Consider the following 24,078-nt stretch of genomic DNA (forward strand, 5'->3'; position numbering starts at 1 on the left):
AGTCACTACATCCCTCTCATTGTCCTTCAATGCATCTAATTTTAACCTCTGCCCTCCCTTTGAAATACAACTTTCACACCACTCTTAGGGTTTCTTAGTCTTTGTCCTCTGCCTCAACATCCCAACATACCATCTCTGTTTCTATCTTTGTCTCTTTTGCTCATGTACACTTACATAAAATCCCATAATGTTGATAATTTTGTTAGTAAAATATAGCCTGTGAGAAGACAGGCTTCTTCATTTACTCCTGTCCCCAGTACTTCAGTTTTGATTTGCAGAAATCAGCAGGCTTGATACATTCTCATCAGTCAATGCTGAATGCTGCTGCCAAGAGATTTGATTTATAGGATCTGAACTAAGATGATCAAGTAGCCTTGAAATTGCAAAACCTGGAGATTACAATGGATCTGGGTTTCATTCATCTATGTCACCTAGAAGTGAAAGATTGCACTCAACTATTACTAGACTCCTGAATCAATTATTCTGTCAAGTCTCAAAATACCATGTTAAACAAGCTGAAGACACATTGTCTTTTTAATAAGGTAATCTAATTTTCTCTTTTTTCATTTCATAGAAGCTTATCTTAAATTATGACTACAATTAAAAATAATATATAGGAAGTTTCAGCACCCATTCTGACATTCTTGTTTTCACTTCTCAACATCTTAATTTAGTTTAAGAGCAGAAGGCAGAAATTACACAGTGGCTGGCAACAAATATATCACAAGCAGCCACAACAGGGAGCTTACAAGATCATGGGAATAAAAAAAAAAAAAGAAGGAAAAATAAAAGAAAAATAAAAGAGATAAATAAATGGTTTCACTGTTATTTAAGTGTAGATCCTTTTCATTACTAAAAGTATAATGCATTTTAAAACTAAATTAATTTCTAATGGCATCATAGTACCAAAGTCCTAGGAATTTCTGTTTGACTGATTTTTAATTTAGAGAAAGACACCTCTTGCATCCTGCGTGAGCAGAAAGTGCATACTTCTTTACAGTAATCTCATGGCCCGTCAGCATAGTTTGATCATTTCACCGATAGTGACACACTCAAGGACGGCAGAGACACATAGCTCTTTCCTGTAACCTATGGTTAGAAAGTCATGCAGTGTGAATCTAGGTACCATATATCCATGGTGCTTTCTGTTCCTGTGGTTCTGTTTTCCTCTGTGCATGTTATATTAGCTCCTCCTTAAGGAGTCCTCCACTGGAGTAAGTAACTAAAGGTCAAGGGGTTGCTGCTCACTTCCATCTTCCACCTCTGGTCTCATATTAGACGACAAATCAGACTGGGAATAAATAAGGAAAAGAATGGATCTTCTCCCAGTTTCCATTTTCCTTGGCTTCTACCTTCATTTTCATTGTAACTGTATTGCAGCTGGGGGTTGTGAGATATAGCAGTCCTGAACGCTAAAAACTGTAACACCTCTGTAGTGGTTTCCCTCTTTGACAAACATGACTAGATTTTGAAGATACACTATTATTCCTATCCTGGGAAAACACTGCTTGAAATGAGCTCCAAATTGTAAGAGATAAATTTGATAAATAAGAGGCATGTCTTATTCCTTAGCTATAAAAAGTTTCTAACCTTCAAAGATTAAAAAAAAAGTGATATTTTCACTGAAACAGTTGGAAAATAGATTTAAGGCCATTTTCTTCAAAGAAAGCTCTGCTTCCAGTTGTTAGCAACATCCCGTTTTGACCTACAGATTTTGAAAATTGCTTATATCATTACCTTTGTGTATTACAAACTTTGAAGGGTCAAGGTGATGGCTGTTTTTTAAGTTGCATGCTACAGATAGCACGCACGTGTGAAAATGTGGTGTGTTTTCAGATGGTGATAAAGGATTACTCAATAACTAAGATGCTCAAAACCACCCAGTACTACACAGAAACAAAAGAAAATGCTATGAATCTGGTGAGATACCTATCAAAGCACCATAGGTAAGGCTTTAATCTTCCAGATTCTGAGTGGATACTTTTGGAAAGAGAGAATCGTACAGACCAAAGCTATACCCAAAACTGTGTTAACAATTCAACAGTATAGATGACAACCTTCTACAGCTCAGAAGCTTATTTTACTAGTGCTGATGTACATACCTGCCTTTCAGTATCTGAACTATCTTTATGCTCAGTATTTCACCAATTTGGTCTGTTACAAGTTCTGCTATGAAGAATGTTCTGTTCTTTTGTATGATTTATGTTTATATTGAATCAGGAAACACAACCTAGAGAATCTCTCCAGGTAAGCAACCAACTTCAACCAAGAAAACGTATGCATGTAGAAGTGATGTTCTGAAAACATAGCACTCCTGACAACAAAGAGTGTTCTGCTTTAATTTATACTTGTGCTTTAGTATCCTGTTGAACTGCAATTAAATGCACTCACAGATACTGTTTGCTATTTTCATTAGTACTGTGTATTGGGTAGATGTGTTTATGTTTTCGTATTATCTCAACTCCTTCAACTCCTTCAACTCTGGAGACATTCAAAACCCGCCTGGACGCATTCCTGTGTGATACGGTCTAGGCAATCCTGCCCCGGCAGGGGGATTGGACTAGATGATCTTTCGAGGTCCCTTCCAATCCCTAACATTCTGTGATTCTGTGATTCTGTGAACTCTAATTAAAATAATCTAAATAGAATTATGTTTTATAGTTACTTGTCAAATGAGATCTTTTACAATGCATCTCTTTAATAATATTTTGGTTAATGTTGTTATTAAGTAGTCACAGGGTATCCATTATGCTCTAAGGAAATTTTTTTAAAATATCCTCTGCTGGAGCTCTTACATGCCTTCTACCCATTAATTCTGCAGGCATACAGGGGGAAAAAAATCAGTCCTGTGACATAATTCCAACCATAACCTTTTTTTGTAATTGGTACCCAGTATTTCAGAATAACTGAATTTAATAATGTCTGTCCTATTTTCAGTCACACATAGATGAATTGCTAACCACATCTTAATGGCATTGACAGTGTATCTTTTACTGCGTTTTCCTTTTTTTTTTAAGGGCTATTTAGGAGCTTTATTTATCTGTTTGTTTCTTTGTTTATTCATTTCAGCATCATTTGAATGAGAAGTTATCAAACTATGTGCAGTAGATTTGCATAGACACTTTAAAGGTTTACAAACAAAAATGTATAGAGAGAGAATTTTCTGAAATAGATCTCCATACCCAGAATCAAGGTCATTGACTGCTGTCAACTACCTTAAAGTGTTTGCAGCCCTAATGGATATATGCAACCTTGGAAACACTACATAATGCAGGAGAAATCTCCAGACCAGGCACACTAACGATGAGGGCTAAATCTGCCCATCTGTGGACTGCAGAATACATCTTTATTTTAGTGGTTTGGAAATGCTCAGTGCCTTTTGAACGCTCAGCACCTTTCAGAACTTCATAAAACCATGTACACAGGGGTGGCTTTTACCTTGGAGATGATGGTTTTGATCCCCCACAAAAACATAACTCTCAGTAAAGTCTTTTTGCCTCTTGTGCCTCAGTTAAGTCTTACTTGCCTCTTGTGCTAAGCATGGACACTGCACATGGTTGCACAAAGTCCAGCACCAAAACATCTCAGAAAAAGAAGCATGTGCCTGAACAGGAAGCATAATGTGCCTGCACAGTATTTCTCCACGGTGATTTTCCTGGTTATTCCCTGCCTGGCTGAGCATGTTGTAACAGGCTGAGCAGAGAAAGCAGTTCATAGAAGAAAGAAGGTCCTTACACCCCAGCTGTCCTGTGATCTCATTCACAAAGTGAGTGGTGAGAATTTATTGCATAACTGTGTTCTCCAGCCCTCCTTTTTATGATAAAATATAACAAAGCAGATTTTTTGTGTTGCAAAACAAGTTCAGTAGATGCATCAGAGGGTTCTCATGCATTTGTGCACTGGTGCAACAGCCTGCAGTGGGGATTTCACTAAGTTTGCAGAGACAGGCATGTGCCAACTCAAGCTATGTGTGACAAGGGATGCATTTTATTTGGGAAGAACTAAGGGTACTGCAGTAGGGTGTTGGCATAAGGGAGGAACCAGGGTTATTTGGGTTATTTCACCATGGGGAAATAGTGACACTAATCCACTTGAAAATCCTGTTTATAAAACAAATAATTTTGAAAATTTATTTTCTGGAACGATGAATTTACAGAGCTGCCTCTAAGATGATTTTTTTGTTTGTTTTGGTTCAAAGTAATTCCTGCACCTAACTGCAAAAAGGATGAGATATAATTTCCTTGAATATAAATTACTGTCACTTTTTAGGTCAACTAGAGAAGCTCTGGAGCACGTATCTCCTATGGTTGTTCTGTCCATTCATGTCCAGGCTGCTATAGGGGGGAAAATATCATGGTCCTTGTCTTTCCCTATGCCTAGATAAACTACATCTACATAGTTATGCCAGGCTTACTCCACATGCACAAAATAGTTGTACATTAGGCAAGGCACACCTGGTAGCCCAAACAAGTGGGATAGGTCTACCAGAGGCTACAGATGTCCTGCAGGATTCTATTACTTCTTGTGGAAAAATAAGACAATTTTTTTTGTCCTCTAACATTTAAACTATTATCTTCTATTGTATTGCTAAATGTCTTAGCCAGAGGAACGATGAACCATAGATGGAATTGTAACTTTAAAGAGGTTAAAAAAGATAAATAGAAAAAATGATGAATAATGTGAAGACAGCACATCCAAACCCACAAGAAAAAAAACATATTATAATGAATAGATTATTGCAGATCTTAGTAATAAAACCAGCAAGAAAGAGATGATGAAATTTAATTCTGTCAGAAACACTGAAATTCGCTGTTCCTTTGTCTTTCTATCACAGAATCACAGAATGTTAGGGATTGGAAGGGACCTCGAAAGATCATCTAGTCCAATCCCCCTGCCGGAGCAGGATTGCCTAGACCATATCACACAGGAATGCGTCCAGGCGGGTTTTGAATGTCTCCAGAGAAGGAGACTCCACAACCTCTCTGGGCAGCCTGTTCCAGTGTTCGGTCACCCTCACCGTAAAGAAGTTTTTCCTCATATTTATGCGGAACCTCCTGTGTTACAGCTTGCACCCATTGCCCCTTGTCCTGTCAATGGATGTCACTGAGAAGAGCCTGGCTCCATCCTCATGACACTTGCCCTTTACATATTTATAAACATTAATGAGGTCACCCCTCAGTCTCCTCTTCTCCAAGCTAAAGAGACACAGCTCCCTCAGCCTCTCCTCATAAGGGAGATGTTCCACTCCCTTAATCATCTTCGTGGCTCTGCGCTGGACTCTCTCTAGCAGTTCCCTGTCCTTCTTGAACTGAGGGGCCCAGAACTGGACACAATATTCCAGATGCGGCCTCACCAGGGCAGAGTAGAGGGGGAGGAGAACCTCTCTCGACCTGCTGACCACACCCCTTCTAATACACCCCAGGATGCCATTGGCCTTCTTGGCCACAAGGGCACACTGCTGGCTCATGGTCTTCCTGTTGTCCACTAGGACCCCCAGGTCCCTTTCCCCTATGCTGCTCTCCAACAGGTCTGCCCCCAACTTGTACTGGTACATGGGGTTGTTCTTGCCCAGATGCAGGACTCTACACTTGCCCTTGTTATATTTCATTAAATTTCTCCCCGCCCAACTCTCCAGCCTGTCTAGGTCTCTCTGAATGGCTGCGCAGCCTTTCGGTGTGTCAGCCACTCCTCCCAGTTTTGTGTCATCAGCGAACTTGCTGACAGTGCACTCTGTTCCCTCATCCAAGTCATTAATGAATATGTCGAATAGTACTGGTCCCAGTACCGACCCTTGAGGGACTCCGCTAGACACAGGCCTCCAACTGGACTCCGACCCATTGACCACCACTCTCTGGCTTCTTTCCTTCAGCCAGTTCACAATCCACCTCACTACCCGATCATCCAGACCACACTTCCTCAGTTTAGCTGCGAGGATGCTGTGGGAGACCGTGTCAAACGCTTTACTGAAATCAAGATAGACCACATCCACAGCTTTACCATCATCTATCCACCTGGTTACGTCCTCATAAAAGGCTATCAAGTTGGTTAAGCATGACTTCCCCTTGGTGAAGCCATGTTGAGTGCCCCTAATGATCCCCCTATCCTTGATGTGCCTGGAGACAGCATCAAGGACAAGTTGTTCCATCACCTTTCCTGGGATGGAGGTGAGGCTGACCGGTCTATAGTTACCCGGGTCCTCCTTCTTGCCCTTTTTGAAGACTGGAGTGACATTCGCTTTCCTCCAGTCCTCAGGCACCTCTCCCGTTGCCCACGACTTAGCAAAGATGATGGAGAGTGGCCTAGCAATGACTTCCGCCAGCTCCCTCAGCACCCGCGGGTGCATCCCATCAGGGCCCATGGATTTATGGACGTCCAGGTTGCTTAATTGGTCCCTGACCCAGCCCTCATCTACCAAGACAGATTCCTCCTCTATCCTGACTTCTTCTGGGGCCTCAGGGGTCCGGGGCTCCTCAGGACAGCCTCCAGCAGTATAGACAGAGGCAAAGAAGGCATTCAGTAACTCTGCCTTCTTTTTATCCTCTGTCTCCAGGGCCCCCACCTCATTCATCAGTGGGCCTACATTGCCTCTAGTGTTGGCTTTCCCTGCAATGTATTTAAAGAAGCCCTTTCTGTTGTCCTTGACCTCTCTTGCAAGGTTTAATTCCAAGGAGGCCTTAGCTTTCCTAGTTGCCTCCCTACATCCTCTGACAACAGACTTATATTCCTCCCAAGTGGCCAGCCCCTCCTTCCATGATCTGTACACCCTCTTCTTCCACTTGAGTTTGCCCAGCAGTTCCCTGTTTAACCATGCAGGTCTCCTGCTACCCTTCCTTGACTTCCTACCTGCTGGGATGCTTTGATCTTGAGCTCGGAAGAAGCAGTCCTTGAATGCTAACCAACTATCTTGAGCCCCCTTACCTTCTAGTACCCTGTCCCATGGGATTTCCCCTAGCAATTGCTTGAAAAGGCCAAAGTTGGCCCTGCTGAAGTCCAGGGTTGTAATTCTGCTAGCTATTCTGTTCCTGCCACATGAGATCCTGAACTCTACCATCTCATGGTCGCTACAACCAAGGCTGCCCTCAACCTTCACCGCTTCAACCAGACCCTCCTTGTTAGTGAGGATAAGATCCAGCAGCGCTCCTCTCCTAGTTGGCTCATCCACCATTTGCATCAGAAAGTTATCATCAATGCACTGGAGGAACCTCCTGGACTGAGGATGGCTGGCTGAGTAGGCCTCCCAGCAAATATCAGGGTAGTTGAAATCCCCCATGACAACCAGGTCCTGTAATTGAGAGACTGCTCTCAGCTGCCTGTAGAAGGCCTCATCACCCTCCTCATCCTGATCTGGTGGCCTGTAATAGACACCCACAACAGTATCACCCCTGCCAGCCTGCCCCTTAACTCGCACCCACAAACTCTCAACTCGCTCCTGATCCGCCCCTGGACAGAACTCAATACATTCTAGCTGCTCACTCACATAAAGAGCAACTCCACCACCTCTCCTTAGTGGCCTGTCTTTCCTGAACAGGACATAGCCATCCATGACCACATTCCAGTCATGCGAGGCGTCCCACCAAGTCTCTGTAATTGCCACTAAATCATAGCCCCCCGACCGAACACGGATTTCCAACTCCTCCTGTTTATTCCCCATGCTGTGTGCATTGGTGTACAGGCATTTCAGGGAGCGAGCTGAGCACACCGATTTCACCCCAGGGGTGAAATCTGGACTTCTACCAGAAGTCCTTTTTATATCACTGAAACAACACTCTTAGGGAATTTGGTTATTCACATAAAATGAGGAAAATACTAATTCATGATAGATAAAATACAAGTCACATTTAAATAATCCACATTTAGACACCAAAAGCTGTACCTACAGTTAGCCTTTTGAAACACATCTTAGAAAGACAAAAAGAGAATATGCAAATGCTGGATTACATTTAATAAAGAGTTTAAAAGGTGAGAAGTCAGAATTCAGTTTTATAAGAATTGGCCAATGACCCACAAGTGAATAGCATTGGCAAAAGAAAGTCTCTCAGGAAAAAAGGTCCTCTTTCTCTCTCTATGTGTATAGTTTATTTGTCCAAATGGAGATGAACAAACAAATAAGGAGAGTCTTATTAGATTGAGTGGCTAACACAAAAAGACATGAAGTGTCACATGCAGTCCAATTTTGTTCAGGCATCATCCAGACCGAGAGCTATAGGAATTGTAGTAGAACAAGATCAATTTTACTATAATTTTCTAATATTCGAGTCTGATAAGGTAAGTTATATTTTACTATATGTACTAATGTATCTAAGCTAAAACTTGAAAGAGAGCCTAAAATTTCGGAGGACTTGAGTTAACCCATTAACCTACTTGGTCTCCTACCACATCTCATTTTTTTCTCCCATGTGCTGTTAGCAAACTTCAGAGAGTCTTTAACTTGAAACTGTATTACTTTCTCAAACTCTTCATTAATTAGCAATTCATCAGTTAAAACTTTGCTAAGACGTGTTTGGACAATCTGGAAAAAAAGGATCAAGTGATTCAAACCCTGAACTAAATTCTGTTCGTTTCTTATCTGCATATATGTAACTTTTCAACAAACCCTCTTTTTCAGAGACTGACCCTGCGAAAATTTGAAAACAAGACATGTATTTGCAAAATGCTAGATCACAGGTACAAGCCCTAGCTAAGGTGCACAGATAAAAGAGCACACGGATTCCTGAATTACTGCTAAGTGTGCTAGCTTTAGCACTGGAAGCAGGAGAGGTGGGTGCCACTGTGGCACTGAACTTAGTATTGATTCTGAGATCTAAGTTAGTATCTCTCCAGAGTGCGGCACTGTGCCAGGGAGATACATCATTTCAGTTAAAATAGACTTTAGCTTCAGTAATAGTACTCTGAATTGAATAGTTGAGACTTACCCAAAGAGAGTTTTAGATAGATTTTAGAGAGCAATGGGATCTCATAAAGTACGAGTGGTAGGGTCACAACAAACTGCATGTTTCTCACCTCAAAATTCACAGAAAAGTGAGTGAAAGGTTGGGGGAAAATAGAAATTCCCAGACAGGTTTTTCGATGGTGTGTTTTTAATATAAGAAGCGGAATAATTAGGGCCAGGTTAAGAGACAACTAAAAGGAAAAAGACAAAAGTTTTGAGTGCACTCTGAGGAATCCCTTAACTGTCCATGGCCCAGGCCCCTCAGGATTCACACTTTTTATACAAGATTGTTCCTGTCTCACGCTTCCTAGCTGTGGTACTTTCACCCCGTGGGCTGGCAGTGCAGCATCACAGCCTCTCTCCTCTTCAGGGACCCCACGTAGCAGGTGTAGCTGACAGAGTCCCCCACCAGCTGCATTTGGTACATGAGCCTCTGGAACAGGAGAGAGGAGAGGCCACCCGCCTCCACCTTCAAACCCAGCTCACCAGGTTTCTCTTTTTCCACTCTCTGCCACTGCCTGCCCTCACCAGGCAGTGGAAGGAAGGAATCTTTGGTTGCCTCTGCTGCTGCTTACACAGAAACACAGTGTTTCTCCTCACTGCGGTTAAACTGTTATATGCACAACCCTCCAGGAAAGATAACCAAGGCTATAAATGAAAATAACAATATGAGTTGAAAGGCCAGACTTCCCTGGCAGTTTCATCCAAGCTACCAAAGCCTGCATAGTGCAAAACTAGCTGCTGAAGAGTTTCCCATTCTGCCTTTCACTGGCACCTTCCTGTGCTGGATGCACAAGACATGGAAAGGGTAAAGCAGTGACAGCTGTTTTGGAAATTTATATGATCCCTGGTTTAGATCTGTTTAAAATCTGTTCATTTTTCTAGAAAAGTGCAAAGAGGCCCTGACAGACAACAGAAAATAAATTATTTTGCATGCATTGTGTAACTCTATTCATGAGTTTTACATGAGTGGTGAGAGGTCAGTCAAGAATAGAATCCCATTGTGTTAACCTTCAAAGAGCTTGCCATGTAATTGAATGCAGCAGGCATTGAATAAAGGAATTAAATATGCAGGCAGAATTAACACTAATCGTTTGCAAACATCACATTGAAAACATCTACAACTTCTTTGTCTAAATTCTTGGGTTGAGATCTTGGGGGGAGGTGATTAGGTAAGCAATGTACATAAAACACATGGAGAAAGGAGAAGCATAATAGGATCTGAATGCTATAGTGCATCCAACTTCTCATGTACTAGTGCATAGATTTACAACATACATTAAGCACTAGCCTACATATGCCTTTCTGCTGTTGTTTTCTGCATAGGAAGTATGCCACATGTAGGGCCATGTGAGAGACATTTTAGCAAATGTGGTAAAGTTCTGACAATATATATCGCACAGCTAGCTTTTGCTCTGCAGAACGATAATAATACTGGGAGTCAGTAAATGGTATGATTTAAATTTGAAAATAGCTCCCCAAAATCCACTGAATCCATTCAGACTTAACCAGCGAGAGAACATCACCATTCAGTGTTCTAGGTCCATCTGTTGGCAATATCATGATGGAAACAGCTTTTTAAATGCTATTTTCAATAAACTATCACACAACAGCTTGTTCCAACAATATTCCAATGCCTTTCTGTTTGCTCGCCGCCTACTATAAAAAATAGCTTAGAGAGAAGGAGGCATTTCAGTACTCTACTGATGTGGGGTGGGAGGGACAGAGAGACTACAGGAACAAGCAAAATGAGAAACAGCTATTAAAAAAAAAAAGGAGAAGAAGTTGTTATTTCAGACCCTCTGCAATCTAGATTTAAACCAGGATGTGGAACCCAAACTACTGTAATGCCACAGAGGGATGGGCTGTATCAGCCAGTCATTAGAATTATTGTGCATTGATGGTGTCAGCCATAGGAAACCAATGGCTCCTAGAGAGAAATGGCAGGTACACCTAGTAATTACGTTTAATTCTGCAAGACTTTCTGAACTGTGGGCTCCAATGAGTACTGAAAGGAAGATCCACCTCCATCACTGTTACATGCTCACTGGTGCATCATCAAAACAATCTGCCTTGTACAATTCTTACCAAAATAACGTGTATCCACCAGCTTACATCTCAAGTAACACAAATGCCAGCAACATACTGATGATACAAAGCCTGCATCCACTAGCATCAAAGTGGCTCAGTTGCAGAAATCAACTCAGCAATGAAGAACAGATGGCTGCATTTGAACCCAATGATTGGTAGGAGAGGAATAGAAGTCGTTTTGGTTCACACCAAAAAAGTTTCACTGAATTAGTCAATTCAGTGTCTAGTTGTCACAGCTGGCTTTGACACACCTAATGTCACAGCTGTTTAAGCAGGGAACTAGATAATCCCCTGAGGTTTCTTCTGACACGTGTTATCCTATGATCCTAAAATAAACTCCTCTATGCTGATTACCTCTATACTACTGAATCAAGTTCTAAGATTTATTTATTTTAAAGCTTTTATTTTAAAAGGCTGTACTTAAATGATTACAAGGGGCACTCAAGTTTTCCATGCATTAAGCATCTTGTTTACAAAACCTATTAGAAACACATATAGTTAGGAAGGATGAAAGTTAAGAAGCAATACTATACGAGAAGGTATGAAACATTCTGGGACCATGTAAATGGAGATACAGAAAGAGGAAAGAAAATCTGAAAAAGTAACAGGGAATTAATAGTGATAGAAACAGAACATAAACTTGGAAGAAAACTAATAGTACATAAAAACACAAAATATTACATAAAGACTTCATTCATCATTAATGCTATAATAAAAATGTACTGATATCTCTCTGTACATTGTTGGTCTCATTCATAACATAGTCTATCTTCTCCTGCTGTCAAGATTGCTTCTTAAGCACAAAAAATATTTTGTGTTCTGTTTATCTGTCTTTGACCTATTCATATGCTTATAGTGATAACATCCCCTTAGAATACATGCATCATAGCCTGCTTTTAAAGTGAAAAATACAACTAATAAGAGGATACTTATGGCGATCACCTACCTGGGGACGTATAACTTTCACTATGTTTTTAAGTGCAGTGTCTGGTGATGGAGGAGAGCAGTCAGGTGTTGGGCCTGTAGAGCTGTTTCTATGGTTACCAGATCCTGGTGTGGTAATTGCTACCTGAGGTGCATTATCTGTGAATAAAAATAGCATTTATGTGAACTTGCAAATACTTCATACCTTTTAAAATAAAAAATTATTCTGAAACCAGAATGCTACTCAGAACACTATTTCAACTTACAAAATCTATTATAATTTAAATGTATTTGCTAAGGAATATATTGCATATCTACACTTATTTTATCAGTTCATACATTCATTCTACATTAAGGCAGGATATAGCACTCTCTTAATACCTAAATAAAATAAGGCACAAAACAAACACAAATATTTTACTTTTGTTACCCTGAATTACCAGTTGTGAATCCAAGTACTATCACTATAACAGGAGTGACTTAAAAGGGAGCTTTCTAATGCAACTCTTATCTCATCCTGGAAAATCCTAACACATAAGACCTAGTTTAACAAGTTATATAAACACATACTCGACTCAGAGCATGCTAAGACCATCAGTGACAACTTTACTGGACACTGTGAGCGACACGATGGATCAGTGAGGATTAATTGCACAAAAATGTACTCAGCTCTTCTGATGAAATTTCCGTCCTCCATAGAGCTCTGCACTGCAGTAGCTACCTTTCTAGTAGTATCTCAGCTAGATAACCTACAGCTGGCTTAAAAATGTCTACATACCTGCAGGTACATGGGAAACTGCTGTTTAGACATATTTTATGGCACTGTGAAGGACCAATAAAGGGACTTAAAATATCATTCTTACCTTCTCTAAATGTTCTTAATGCTGTTTGAACAATGTAAAATTAAGTTAGTGAAAATCAGGTCAGAGGATAGAGAGGACTGTGAAATAAGACATAGCTTCCCAGCTGTGTTGGTAACCAAGCACCAGAATGACTTAGCAAGAGGCCAAAAGCTCTACATTACTTCATGCCTTTAGAAATGTATTATTAAAGAAAAGCTTTAGTTCAGATTCTGGGGAAAAAGCAGTTGCCTGTGCATGGTTATGGTGGTCTTTAAAATGTCTGTAAATTTATGGAGTACCTTTCTTTGTGGGTCACAAAGACATGTGTTCCATGTTCCTAAATGTGCTGTAACACCTGCAGCTCTGCATTAAGACAATGATTACATTCAAATCTCATGTCTGTGGGCCTCAACTGACAGCCTGCAGAGTTCACAGAAGAAAGCCTGTTTCTTTGTAATTGAGGTGGATCTCCAATACGTGCTTTCACTCTGTGGGCAAATCCACTCCAGAAAAACCCAAACTCTAAATAAACAAAAGCAGCTCCAGTACTGTAAGCTGGAGAATTTTTGCCTAACCAACTTCTGCAGGAACACACATTAGCTCCTCCATCGGCACAAGTCACAAATGCCTCCGTGAAAGCAATGACAGATGCTTCTCCTTCTCAGTCCTACTGACCTGAAAGAATTCCTGGAAGAATAACAGAAATTTCAAAGGGAATGTAACACACAGTTACATTAACGTAACAAAGGATGCAAGAACGTAAATTTTATGGCCTTTCTAACTTAGATACTTTCATAGCATGGATGATTCTAAAAAATACTCCCTGTAGAAACACGAGATATCTGGATGAGGTCTTAAAGCTTCTAGTCAAACACAGACTGACAAACTGTTCTTCTAAAGGAAATATCAGGCTGGAATGTTTTAGCAATACTGTTACACTTAATGAAAGTGTAAACGAAAATGTAGGTGGCAGTTTGTCAGACATCCCAAATGGAGAGATCCTGTAGATAACAGATGCTAGCTGAGGTCTGACAGAGTGAACCCTCCCTGTCATGGAAACAGACCGTTCCAATGTTGTTGAAAAGCACCTCCATCAAAACTATCAGACCTTTAGGTATGCAGTCTTAAGACATAGAAGGGCTCTTCCTGAATCATTGTAAGTGTGCACAGAAATCTAGCATCTAAATTAATTTAATTCAGAAAGTAATATGTGTGTGTTAATATGATAAATCAGACAAATTTTTACATAGCCTTAGAAAGGAACTTAAGGTGAATCCTCATAATAACATCCCTAATATGAAAGAACTTGGATGGCATTCCAGAGAGCCTTAAGTCTCTCTTATGCTTTCCTATCTGACCTGGTATCTAACTGGAAAGCTGCTTATGTGCAGAATGTGACTGAGTATCCTGTGATTTGAAAGCCTAGCTCATCAAAGGAGGGACACAGGTCTGACAAGAAGACACCTCATCAAGGCCTTTATTTTCCTCTTTGGAAACCTCATAGTGAGAATGAAGGCTAAATATGAGTGTTAGGAGCATCTTAATTAAGCTGAAAGTCTCATCCTTTTTTTTTTTTTGCTTCAGAATATGAAATATCATCTTCTTTCACTCTATGGACAGACTCATCAATAGAGTTATCAATGAATCTCCCTGACTGAGGAATCAGAGACTTGCTTTGAGAGACCTTTGCACTGCTGCCGAGACACATGGTAATAAGGCACCATCTAGGAAGCTAAGAAATAACTTCTAGAGTGAGAAATGTTCCACGCAAGTCGAGTGAAGTGTACTTAGTGCACTTATTTACTTACTGGTGTGAGAACAAAAAAAGATTGTCTCTGACAACCAGGTAAACCTACAAAGAACACAAACACCCCAGTACTTCAGCAGTCCCTGCGTTTCTGTCACTGTTCTTTCGCTGTGAAGCCTGTGTGCCTGTGCTTAAGCACAGCTGCCCTTTAGCTATTTAGTGTGTGAAAGCCTTACAAGTGAAATCAGGAAGTCTTGCAGATGCAGAGGTATCTCAAAGATGTATGTCTCAAAGGCCAGATAGTTAGAAATACAGATTGCTGTTGGTAATACAGCAATTATACAGAAATACAGGTTGCTGATGGTAATGAGTACAGTTTTCTGCCCAACATTTCATGCTGTTTCAAGCCCTTGATGACAGTCACCTCAGCTTAATTTACTCGCACTTTAAATGTGCAGAAGTGGTTAACAGAGGAATCCAGTTGTGTGAGCAAGATTTTGGTCTTTCCACAGGAAACACCTCTTATTGACCCTGTTCAATGATAGGTCACTGAAGACTAGGTTTTGCCCCTAGATAGAGTCCCATCTGAGAAGCATCAAACTGACTGGGAGTGACATTCTTGGAATGAAAATTTATTGGAAAATATTCATGAGGGGAGGCAGGGCTGTTATATGACCCACTAGGTAGGGGCTGAGAAAAACTTCTCCAGCTACAGTGTGTGCATACAACTATAACCAATTCAGGAACATACATAACACACAGCAATCTCAGAAAAGAGTAGTTACAGCCTTTCCTTCCAAGCAAAACAAAGTGGTAATACAAAAAAGGATCATGCTTTTAGAATCTAAAAATAAAGCTCTGCAAAAAAAATCCAAATATTTTTCTTTGAAATAAACATCCCAGAAAAAAATCCAACTGCTCAGTATTTCATGCCTTCACTCCTTTCTCAAGGGAATAAAGTGTCTGACTTGTAATGGTTTCTTGTAAACAATTTCTTTATTGTGGACAGCTGTTTATTTTCACAGTAGGATCTTCCCATTAGGCAACCAATAATGATTTACTACCTAGGTCTGCTCCATCAGAGAGAGAATATCACCATCAAATTAGTTCCTGCATCCAATTTGGGTGACATCTCTGTTTATGGATACAGTACTCATAGTTTCATTAAGAATAGATTTAACTATATTTTCTTTTGTAACTAAATTATATAATAATTAAGTTTTCATTTTCTTTTCTTTTTCTCTGGTAACAAAACTAAAGCAAACATTTTTTTTTCCCTTTAGATAACAATAATGGTAATACTGTAAGTTTCAGTGGAACATTTCATGGCAAAAAAAACTTGGAAACGTGAGAACCTACCAAATTTACCTAGGAAAGATTAGCTCTCATGCTGAGTTTCTGATAGGTGCTATAGATAGGGCCAACAGGGAAGTATTTATAGCTGTCATTCTCTTCTAGTTCCTGGCTCAAGTTGCAAAGCACTAAGAGATGGTTTTGTACAAGCCAGATAACACCAGGCTCCAGGGATCATCTGGCAGCTAAAGATCACTGAACTGCAGCATGCTCTAACAATATTCCTTCCTGTCTCCATCATACATGAGAAACTGTCACGAGGATTATGTAATTGGAGCTTATTCTGATTTTTAAAAATGGTTACTGAGGACTTTCCATTCTACATTTCCTTTGTTTCAGGGCAAAGGAAATAGAATAGGATAGGATAAAGAAAATGTATTATGTTATGTTTTCTGTGTCCAGAATAACCAAAATAATTTTTTAAAAGGTTACATAAACTCAGGTTTTGGATTAAATGGAGTCATCTAGTGTGGACTACAAAAATAGCTATGCTGATTTACATCCTGGGAAATCTTACTAATTTGCTTTGTTGGTTGGTTGGTTGATTGATTGGCTCAGCACACAAGGTTTTAAAGGACAGAAAGTATTACAATGCCATCACGATCACATTTACCACTAACTATCTCATGGACATATGAAAAAAGATGGCGATTCTTAAATTTCTCACAGGATTATACAGGTTTCCACACCTTAATTGTAATCTTAATTTCCAAATCTTAATACCTCTTAAGATTCTATTTGCTACTTTTCCCAGTTTTTGAAATGTTTACAGTAGAAGCAGACTCAGTATTTACAGGAATGGTCACACTAGTGCTTCATACAATTTGCCTGTGCATATTAGTCTTCTTATGGATCAAAAGACTGTAATTACAAACGATGACATCATTGCTTGGAAATTGAAGATCAGGTTGTTCCTACTACCATTTAAAAAATTTTAGCTCTCAAGGCACACTAGCATTATTTAAATTATAGCTACACCCTTTGAATATAGACAGGTGGCTTGATTTCAGTTACACTAAAGCCTATTAATCTTAAATCAACTCCACCAAATACAGAAACACAGATTATCTTTCCACTGGTCTGTTCCAGTTATTCCATATTTCACCAACAGTTATTTTATATATTCTTACAGGAAAATGATAAAAAGAAATTGAATAGCATTAAATAAGAACTAATTCACATAATTGTTTTTTTTAAATTTACTGATTTGAGTTTTTAAGTAATTTCATATAGAAAATGTTTATTTTTTACAGCACCTTTTTATAAGAACATTAAGAGAGGAAGGAAGCAGCAAGACAAACACCTCACAAAATCTGTTTTTCACCACAGTCTTATGTAACATAATTGCAAAAGAGACCATTTTGCTCATAGTGTTCAGTTTTATCTACTATCCAGTTCAATATTATTGAAGCCTAATTAATGCAAGCATAGTTAACTCGTTCATAAAAATATTTAACTATAAATGTGTACTAACCTCACATGTCTCTCAAAAAAGATTACATAAGAATTAACATAATAACCAATCTTTTCATAGGAAGAAAAGTTGGTCTACTATCACGGACATTATAAGTACTCAGTGATTCATTTGCAATGCGGTCTTTCAGTACAAAAAGGATTTCTGAATAAAATGAAAATGACATTATGTAATGTGCTATATATGTCTATCTAACAAGACTGATTTTTGTAATCAAATTTCAGGGCCTAAAGTTAAACTTCTGTATTCGTATGCTAGTAACTAAATTGCTATCCAAAGAAATGGCATTAATTTGTTCTCAGTCTTGAGCAATTCAGAAACTGATCTTCAAACTTGCAAGATGGGATTTTTCTAAATACAGCTACATTTCAGTGAGCATGCTAAACTTCTCTTTAAGTCAATGAAAACCCATTAAAACAGTATTACTTAGAATTTAGAATATATTCTATATTGTGATATATTATCCTGAAGAAATATTAGGTCAGAGGAACAAGCCCTAAGCTTCATTAATTATACTAAGATACGCATTAGCTTTAAACAAAGTCTAGATATCTAGCTCAGAAACTTCTATTGTAGAAAAATAGGGCAAGATTCAACTGCCAAAGCATTGTTAACTAATGCCATATCCAAGGAAATTCAAGACATCTGCAAGAGGCCTGCAGGAACAGTGGAATTTCACTGCCCTTCTAAAACATCAGCTTGGGACACCCAAAGGCATTTCAGATGTCAATAGACAGCTATGTATGGGTAACTGAATCAAGGTCCTAAAATTATGAGGGATGAATCCCAGTTCACACTCTTAAAAGCTGTAACCATTTTTCCCAAAAGATCTTTGTGAAAATTATACTTTACTTCTACCATCATGGTAAAAAATTATAGTATTTTTTTTCTGAAGTGTACAGGATAACAGGAGGTCAACAAAAGAGGGTGGTGCAAAGAGCTCCTATTCATGGATACGGTGACTGCTTTACACTTCTAAGGATCACTCAGATTTGAGACTGGAGAGAGCAAAATGAAAGTCAATATTGTCTTGTTTTAGTATATTGTAAGAGCAAACTATGGTGTTCTTTTACTGATGTCTTCTACTAAGATGTCAGACAAAAACATAAAAATGTTAATTGCTTAATTGAAACTATAAAAAAATCATGCACTGGGAACTTTGCCTTTTACTGTGCTGTGTGACATCAGTAGTCAGTTAGTGGATGATTGTCTTCTTTCATATGGTACGCTGCATAGAGAAAAACGACCTTATAGATAGTAATAGACCATATAATGTGATAGACAAGCTACTCACTGGAACTTTTCTAATAGATAATTTTTCTCATAATGTACTCAAAGAAAAGGCACTATATGTATATAATGTCACAATATTAACTATTGGGCAGATACCAAGTATACCAACCAGAACACTTCCTACCACATCTCAGCAAGCAAAATATCAAAAGCCAAAAGTCAGCCCATATTCCAGAAATATCATTATAATTAGATTTTACCTCAGAAATAAATCTTCACAATGGAATACAGTTAATCTGTAGTTTTCCACTTTCATTACAGAAACATGCTAGCGTCCTTTTCGAAATCTACAGTTATTAGCTATTACATCAGTTATTTGTACAATTTAGTGTAATGGGAACGGATCAGCAGATCAAAGCAGTTGATCCTCGTGACACTCCATTTAGAATATACGTGGGTTTGAATTTTTAGCACTATATAGCATTTTATTTATTTTACCAAACACCCCCACCATATATGTACCTCACAGCTTCCACAAGGACCCTATACTTTTGGTGCCCACCTGAATCGGAGCTTCAGATCAAAAAGGTGTCTGGTTTATGTGCTCCAAAACCAGCCTGTGACTGAAGCAATGAACAGTAACTGGGAACAATTATTTATTTCAAATTCACATCCAATTCTCTGAACCAAAATGCAAATGTATACACAGCCTATTTTATTTCCACATTCCAGTTATTTTTGGAGTGACTTAATACTATATGCTCAGATTTACAATTTGCTGTAAGAATGGACGAAATATATATTTAACTTTAGAGGTGTGAACCAGTAATAATCTAGAACTAGATTACATGCTACACATCTAATGGTATGTATAAACATATATGCTAAATTCTAAAACCTCTGAAAATATACTACTAGACGCAAATGAAATACTTAAAGCACAAAGCCTAATCATTATGACCTTGTAGAGCTTTACACTATAACCCCAGGGCCTGGATAGATTTGTACACTGCAGCTCTGGGAGAAAGAAAAAGAAGGGTGGAAAATGAATGTGCACGTATATACATATGCATATATATATACATAGATACACCTGCAAACATACATAGACAACTTCAAAGGTACCCTATTACTAATAAATAACTTCCTTTTATTTCTCAAGCACTGCTCAGTGTGGAAGATTTCATGCAATGTTTCAAACTACTTGAAGGTAAGCCAAAACTCTGCATCTGTTTTGGACACCCCAGCATCAGGATAACACCAAAATGTGAATAAAGCTCCAGATGCTTTGGTGTTGTCTGGGATCAACTGGCTGGGATCATCTGGCTAAAATCACTATCCATCATTTCTGAGAAGTCGTAGCAGTCTGGTGAAGTTCCCACTGACTGGAAAAGGGGAAACATAACCCCCATTTTTAAAAAGGGAAAAAAGGCAGATGCGGGGAACTACAGGCCAGTCAGTCTCACCTCTGTGCCCTGGTGAGATCATGGAGTAGATCCTCCTGGAAACTATTTCCTAAGGAGATTTCCTAACTATTTCCCTATGCTAAGGTGATTGGTGACAGCCAACATGGCTTCACGAAGGGCAAATCGTGCCTGACAAATTTGGTGGCCTTCTACAACGGGATTATAGCATTGGTGGATAAGTGAAGAGCGACTGACATCATCTATCTGGACTTGTGCAAAGCGCTTGACACTATCCCACACGACATCCTTGTCTCTAAATTGGAGAGACATGGACTTGATGGACGGTACACTTAGTGGATAAGGAATTGGCTGGGTGGTCACACTCAGAATCACAGAATCACAGAATCGACCAGGTTGGAAGAGACCTCAGGGATCATCGAGTCCAACCGTTGCCCTTACACCACCCTGTCAACTAGACCATGGCACTAAGTGTCATGTCCAGTCTTTTCTTAAACACATCCAGAGATGGTGACTCCACCACCTCCCTGGGCAGCCCATTCCAATGTCTAATAACCCTTTCTGTAAAGAAATTCTTCCTGATGTCCAACCTGAACCTCCCCTGGCGAAGCTTGAGGCTATGCCCTCTTGTCCTATCGCTAGTTGCCCGGGAGAAGAGGCCAACTCCCACTTCACTACAACCTCCCTTCAGGTAGTTGTAGACTGCAATAAACTCAAAGAGTTGCAGTCAATGGCTTGATGTTCAAGTGGAGACCAGGGTTGCTATTGGGACTGGTGCTGTTTAACATCTTTGTTGGTGTGATTGAGGGTGCCTTCAGCAAGCTTGCTGATGACACCAAGCTGTGTGGTGTGGTCGACACGCTGGAGGGAAGGGATGCCATACCGAGCGACCTTGACAGGCTTAAGAGGTAGGCCTGAGCAAACCACATGAAGTTCAACAAGGCCAAGTGCAAGGTCCTGCACCTGGGTCAAGGCAATCCCAAGCACAAATATAGACCGGGCAGAGAATGGATTGAGAGCAGCCCCGAGGAGAAGGACTTGAGGGTGATGGTTGACGAGAAGCTCAGCATGAGACGGCAATGTGTGCTTGCAGCCCAGAAAGCCAACAGTATCCTGGGCTGCATCAAAAGAATCGTGACCCTGCAGGTCAAGGGAGGTGATTCTCCCCCTCTGCTCCGCTCTCGTGAGACCCCAACTGGAGGACTGCGTCCAGCTCTGGGGTCCCCAACATAAGAAGAACATGGACCTGTTAGAGCAAGTCCAGAGGAGGGCCACAAAGGTGATCAGAGGGCTGGAGCACCTCTCCTGTGAAGAGAGGCTGAGAGAGTTGGGGTGGTTCAGCCTGGAGAAGAGAAGGTTCCGGGGAGACTTTATAGCAGCCTTCCAGTACCTGAAGGGGGCCTACAGGAAAGCTGGAGAGGGACTTTTTACAAGGTTACATGGAGTGATAGGACGAGGGGTAATGGCTGTAAACTCAAAGAGGGTAGATTTAGGTTAGATATTAGGAAGAAATTCTTTACTGTGAGGGTGGTGAGACACTGGAACAGGTTGCCCAGAGAAGTTGTGAATGCCTCCTCCCTGGCAGTGTTTAAGGCCAGGTTGGATGGGACTTTGAGCAACCTGGTCCAGTGGAAAGTGTCCCTAGCTGTGGCAGGGAGGTTGGAACTAGATGATCTTCAAGGTCTCTTCCAACCCAAACCATTCTATGATTCTATAATCAAAATGCTTTTTAGTGTGGTATCAAGATAGATCTAAGTCTGATCAGTAATAGCAGACTCAATTTGCTGGACTATTAAAAAGCTACTACAGAAACACTTATCCAGTCTGGTAATTTCTATGGTTTTGGATCTGTCTTAAAAAAAAAATGTTGGAATGCCTTGGTCTGTACATGTTATATGTCCTCTTAACATCAAACATATTATGTGGAGGCACAAAGCTCTGAAAAGAACATGGTAATGCTAATCATCTGTCTCGGACAGAAATCCTGGAAGAGTACAAAAGGAGAAAATCTGGAAATAGTACTATTTCTGGACAATCAGTCACCAGTGGCTTAACTTAAACATAGATCTCCTCATGGAGGCAACAGCCACCAGAAGGGCTAGTTTCATTGACTGGCTGAAAACTGAACAGGTTAATGTAGGTCCCATCACGAATGGTACCATAAGGACTAGATTTTAGTGCTCTTCAATAATGGGGGAATTATCATCTAGTCCTTTAGAAAGCTTCACAACTGGAATGAAAGATGCCTTGTCACTTATAGCCACACTGGAGTGACAGATGAACAAGTATTTTCTGATTCCAGGGATAATCAAAGGTATGGAAGTTTTATCAGAGATATGCTGATATCCTTGTGCTGAAGAGAAGACCAAGAAACTTGCCCAGATTATGCCTCATGGAATCTTTCCTACTGCCGAGCTTTATCTAAAAGGGAGGGAGAGACCCAGCCCCACATGAAAAGTCATCTGAATCCTATTCCATATGGTAAAGAGAGTTTGGCATGGTGATCTTCCTGAAGCTTACAGAGGGCTCATTAAAACTCAATTAACCCTTTCTAAGGCAGAGAAAGGAGAATCATCCCATTACACTAAAACATACCCATAAACAAATTTCAGTGCAAGTCTTAAAACAATATATCTGAACATTTTGTATGGAGTCAGCACTATTCAGGCTCAAGTTCATTCATTGTGGGCCAATCCAGGCTGCTGGATTCCACCAGCAGTAAATTTACAAGGCAGGAGCCCAGACCAACAAGTAGGAAAAAACTAAAGAGACCACAACTGAGCAGAGTAGGTCACAAAATAGCAGGAATCGCCCTGATTTGATACAGACCTGCCATGTACAAGATTTCTTGGATAGCATGTGTGATGAAAATGTGATGTCTCCTGTAAGCGGTCGGCACATTGCAAAGATTCAGAACAATTGCATACAGTACATTAAGCCAGGCTGCTGTTCATACAGAAATCCAGAAAATTTAGAAAATCTGTTATTTTGTCAGGCAGATAACAAAAACATTAATGTTATGTAGAAGCCTCAATTGAGGGACTAGGCAATCTGCCATAGTGTAGGATTCAGTTTTAAAATTGTTCTAACTTGACTAAATCCCCAAAGCAAATCTTTTCTCCTATAGAACTATTCAACATGCCTTAAATCTAGGAACTACAGATAAGGACTATCATGTATTTCAAGATTTCAATGAATGAACATTATAAGAGACATTTCAGAAGAGCAGACGGAATACTGAATAATGGAATCGGCAGGTAGCTACACTGGATGCATAGAGAGAACAGTTGGACTAAACTGTTTGAAATTGCTCTTTTGAATTTGTTTTGTTTCCCACACATTTAAACCCGAATAACCGTTGTTCTGAGTAGGATTGTAAATATATATCTGCAACTGTCTTGTTAAAAGCACTTGAAGCTATAACTGGCCCAATCCTGGATGCAGCAGCTATTTCAGGATTGTGTTTGGAATTAATTACCAGTGAAGTGCATTCCAGTGGCAGCAGGGTGTCTGCTTAGTTGTTGCTGCATCATCCACGAGAGCTGGCTACGACTATTATCAACTTTTTATTTCCTCTAATCACCCACCTGCACAAATAGACTTTGGAACTGCTTCACACTTGCATAACCCTTGTAATACTAGGCAACTGTCTGGAAAAATATCTCTCATTAAGTACTAATGAGAGATGATGGGTGATTTCCACCATTTCCTGAGTAACCTTTTGAGACTGCTTCTGCAAACTGTTGATGTCTAATTGAGCATTCAAAAACAATGCTATGCGGTTGCCATATACTTATTTTTTTTGTGAAATGTTTTTTTTGTTGGCTTTTCCATGTTTAAAAGGTTTGTAGTGAAATGACTGCACTTGGCCTATGACAGATACTTCACAGATTTCTACATTTGCCTTGTCTCAGCATGTAGTCATCGTGTTTCTGGAAATTCAATGAAAAGCACAGGGTGTAGTTACAGGTGCCAAAATATTTTTGTTTATTATTTCATTCATTCACTAAAATCTGGAATGCCTAGTAGTCTTGTAAAACAAAATATCCTTCAAAAAATAA

The 24,078-nt window shown here is 39.8% G+C and overlaps 1 protein-coding gene across 3 annotated transcripts in view; it reads right to left on the reverse strand.

Annotated features, from left to right (window-relative positions):
- The window catches only part of ANKS1B (ankyrin repeat and sterile alpha motif domain containing 1B), a 465,181-nt gene that overhangs the window by 284,719 nt on the left and 156,384 nt on the right, over positions 1–24,078 (reverse strand). For all 3 annotated transcript variants that reach the window (XM_068400458.1, XM_068400457.1, XM_068400456.1), the window contains exon 11: positions 11,967–12,103. In XM_068400458.1, the coding sequence (XP_068256559.1) occupies positions 11,967–12,103 (137 nt within the window). The remainder of the gene's footprint in view (positions 1–11,966; positions 12,104–24,078) is intronic.

Source organism: Nyctibius grandis, chromosome 5 (assembly GCF_013368605.1).
Source record: "Nyctibius grandis isolate bNycGra1 chromosome 5, bNycGra1.pri, whole genome shotgun sequence".
Classification (NCBI taxonomy): Eukaryota; Metazoa; Chordata; class Aves; order Nyctibiiformes; family Nyctibiidae; genus Nyctibius; species Nyctibius grandis.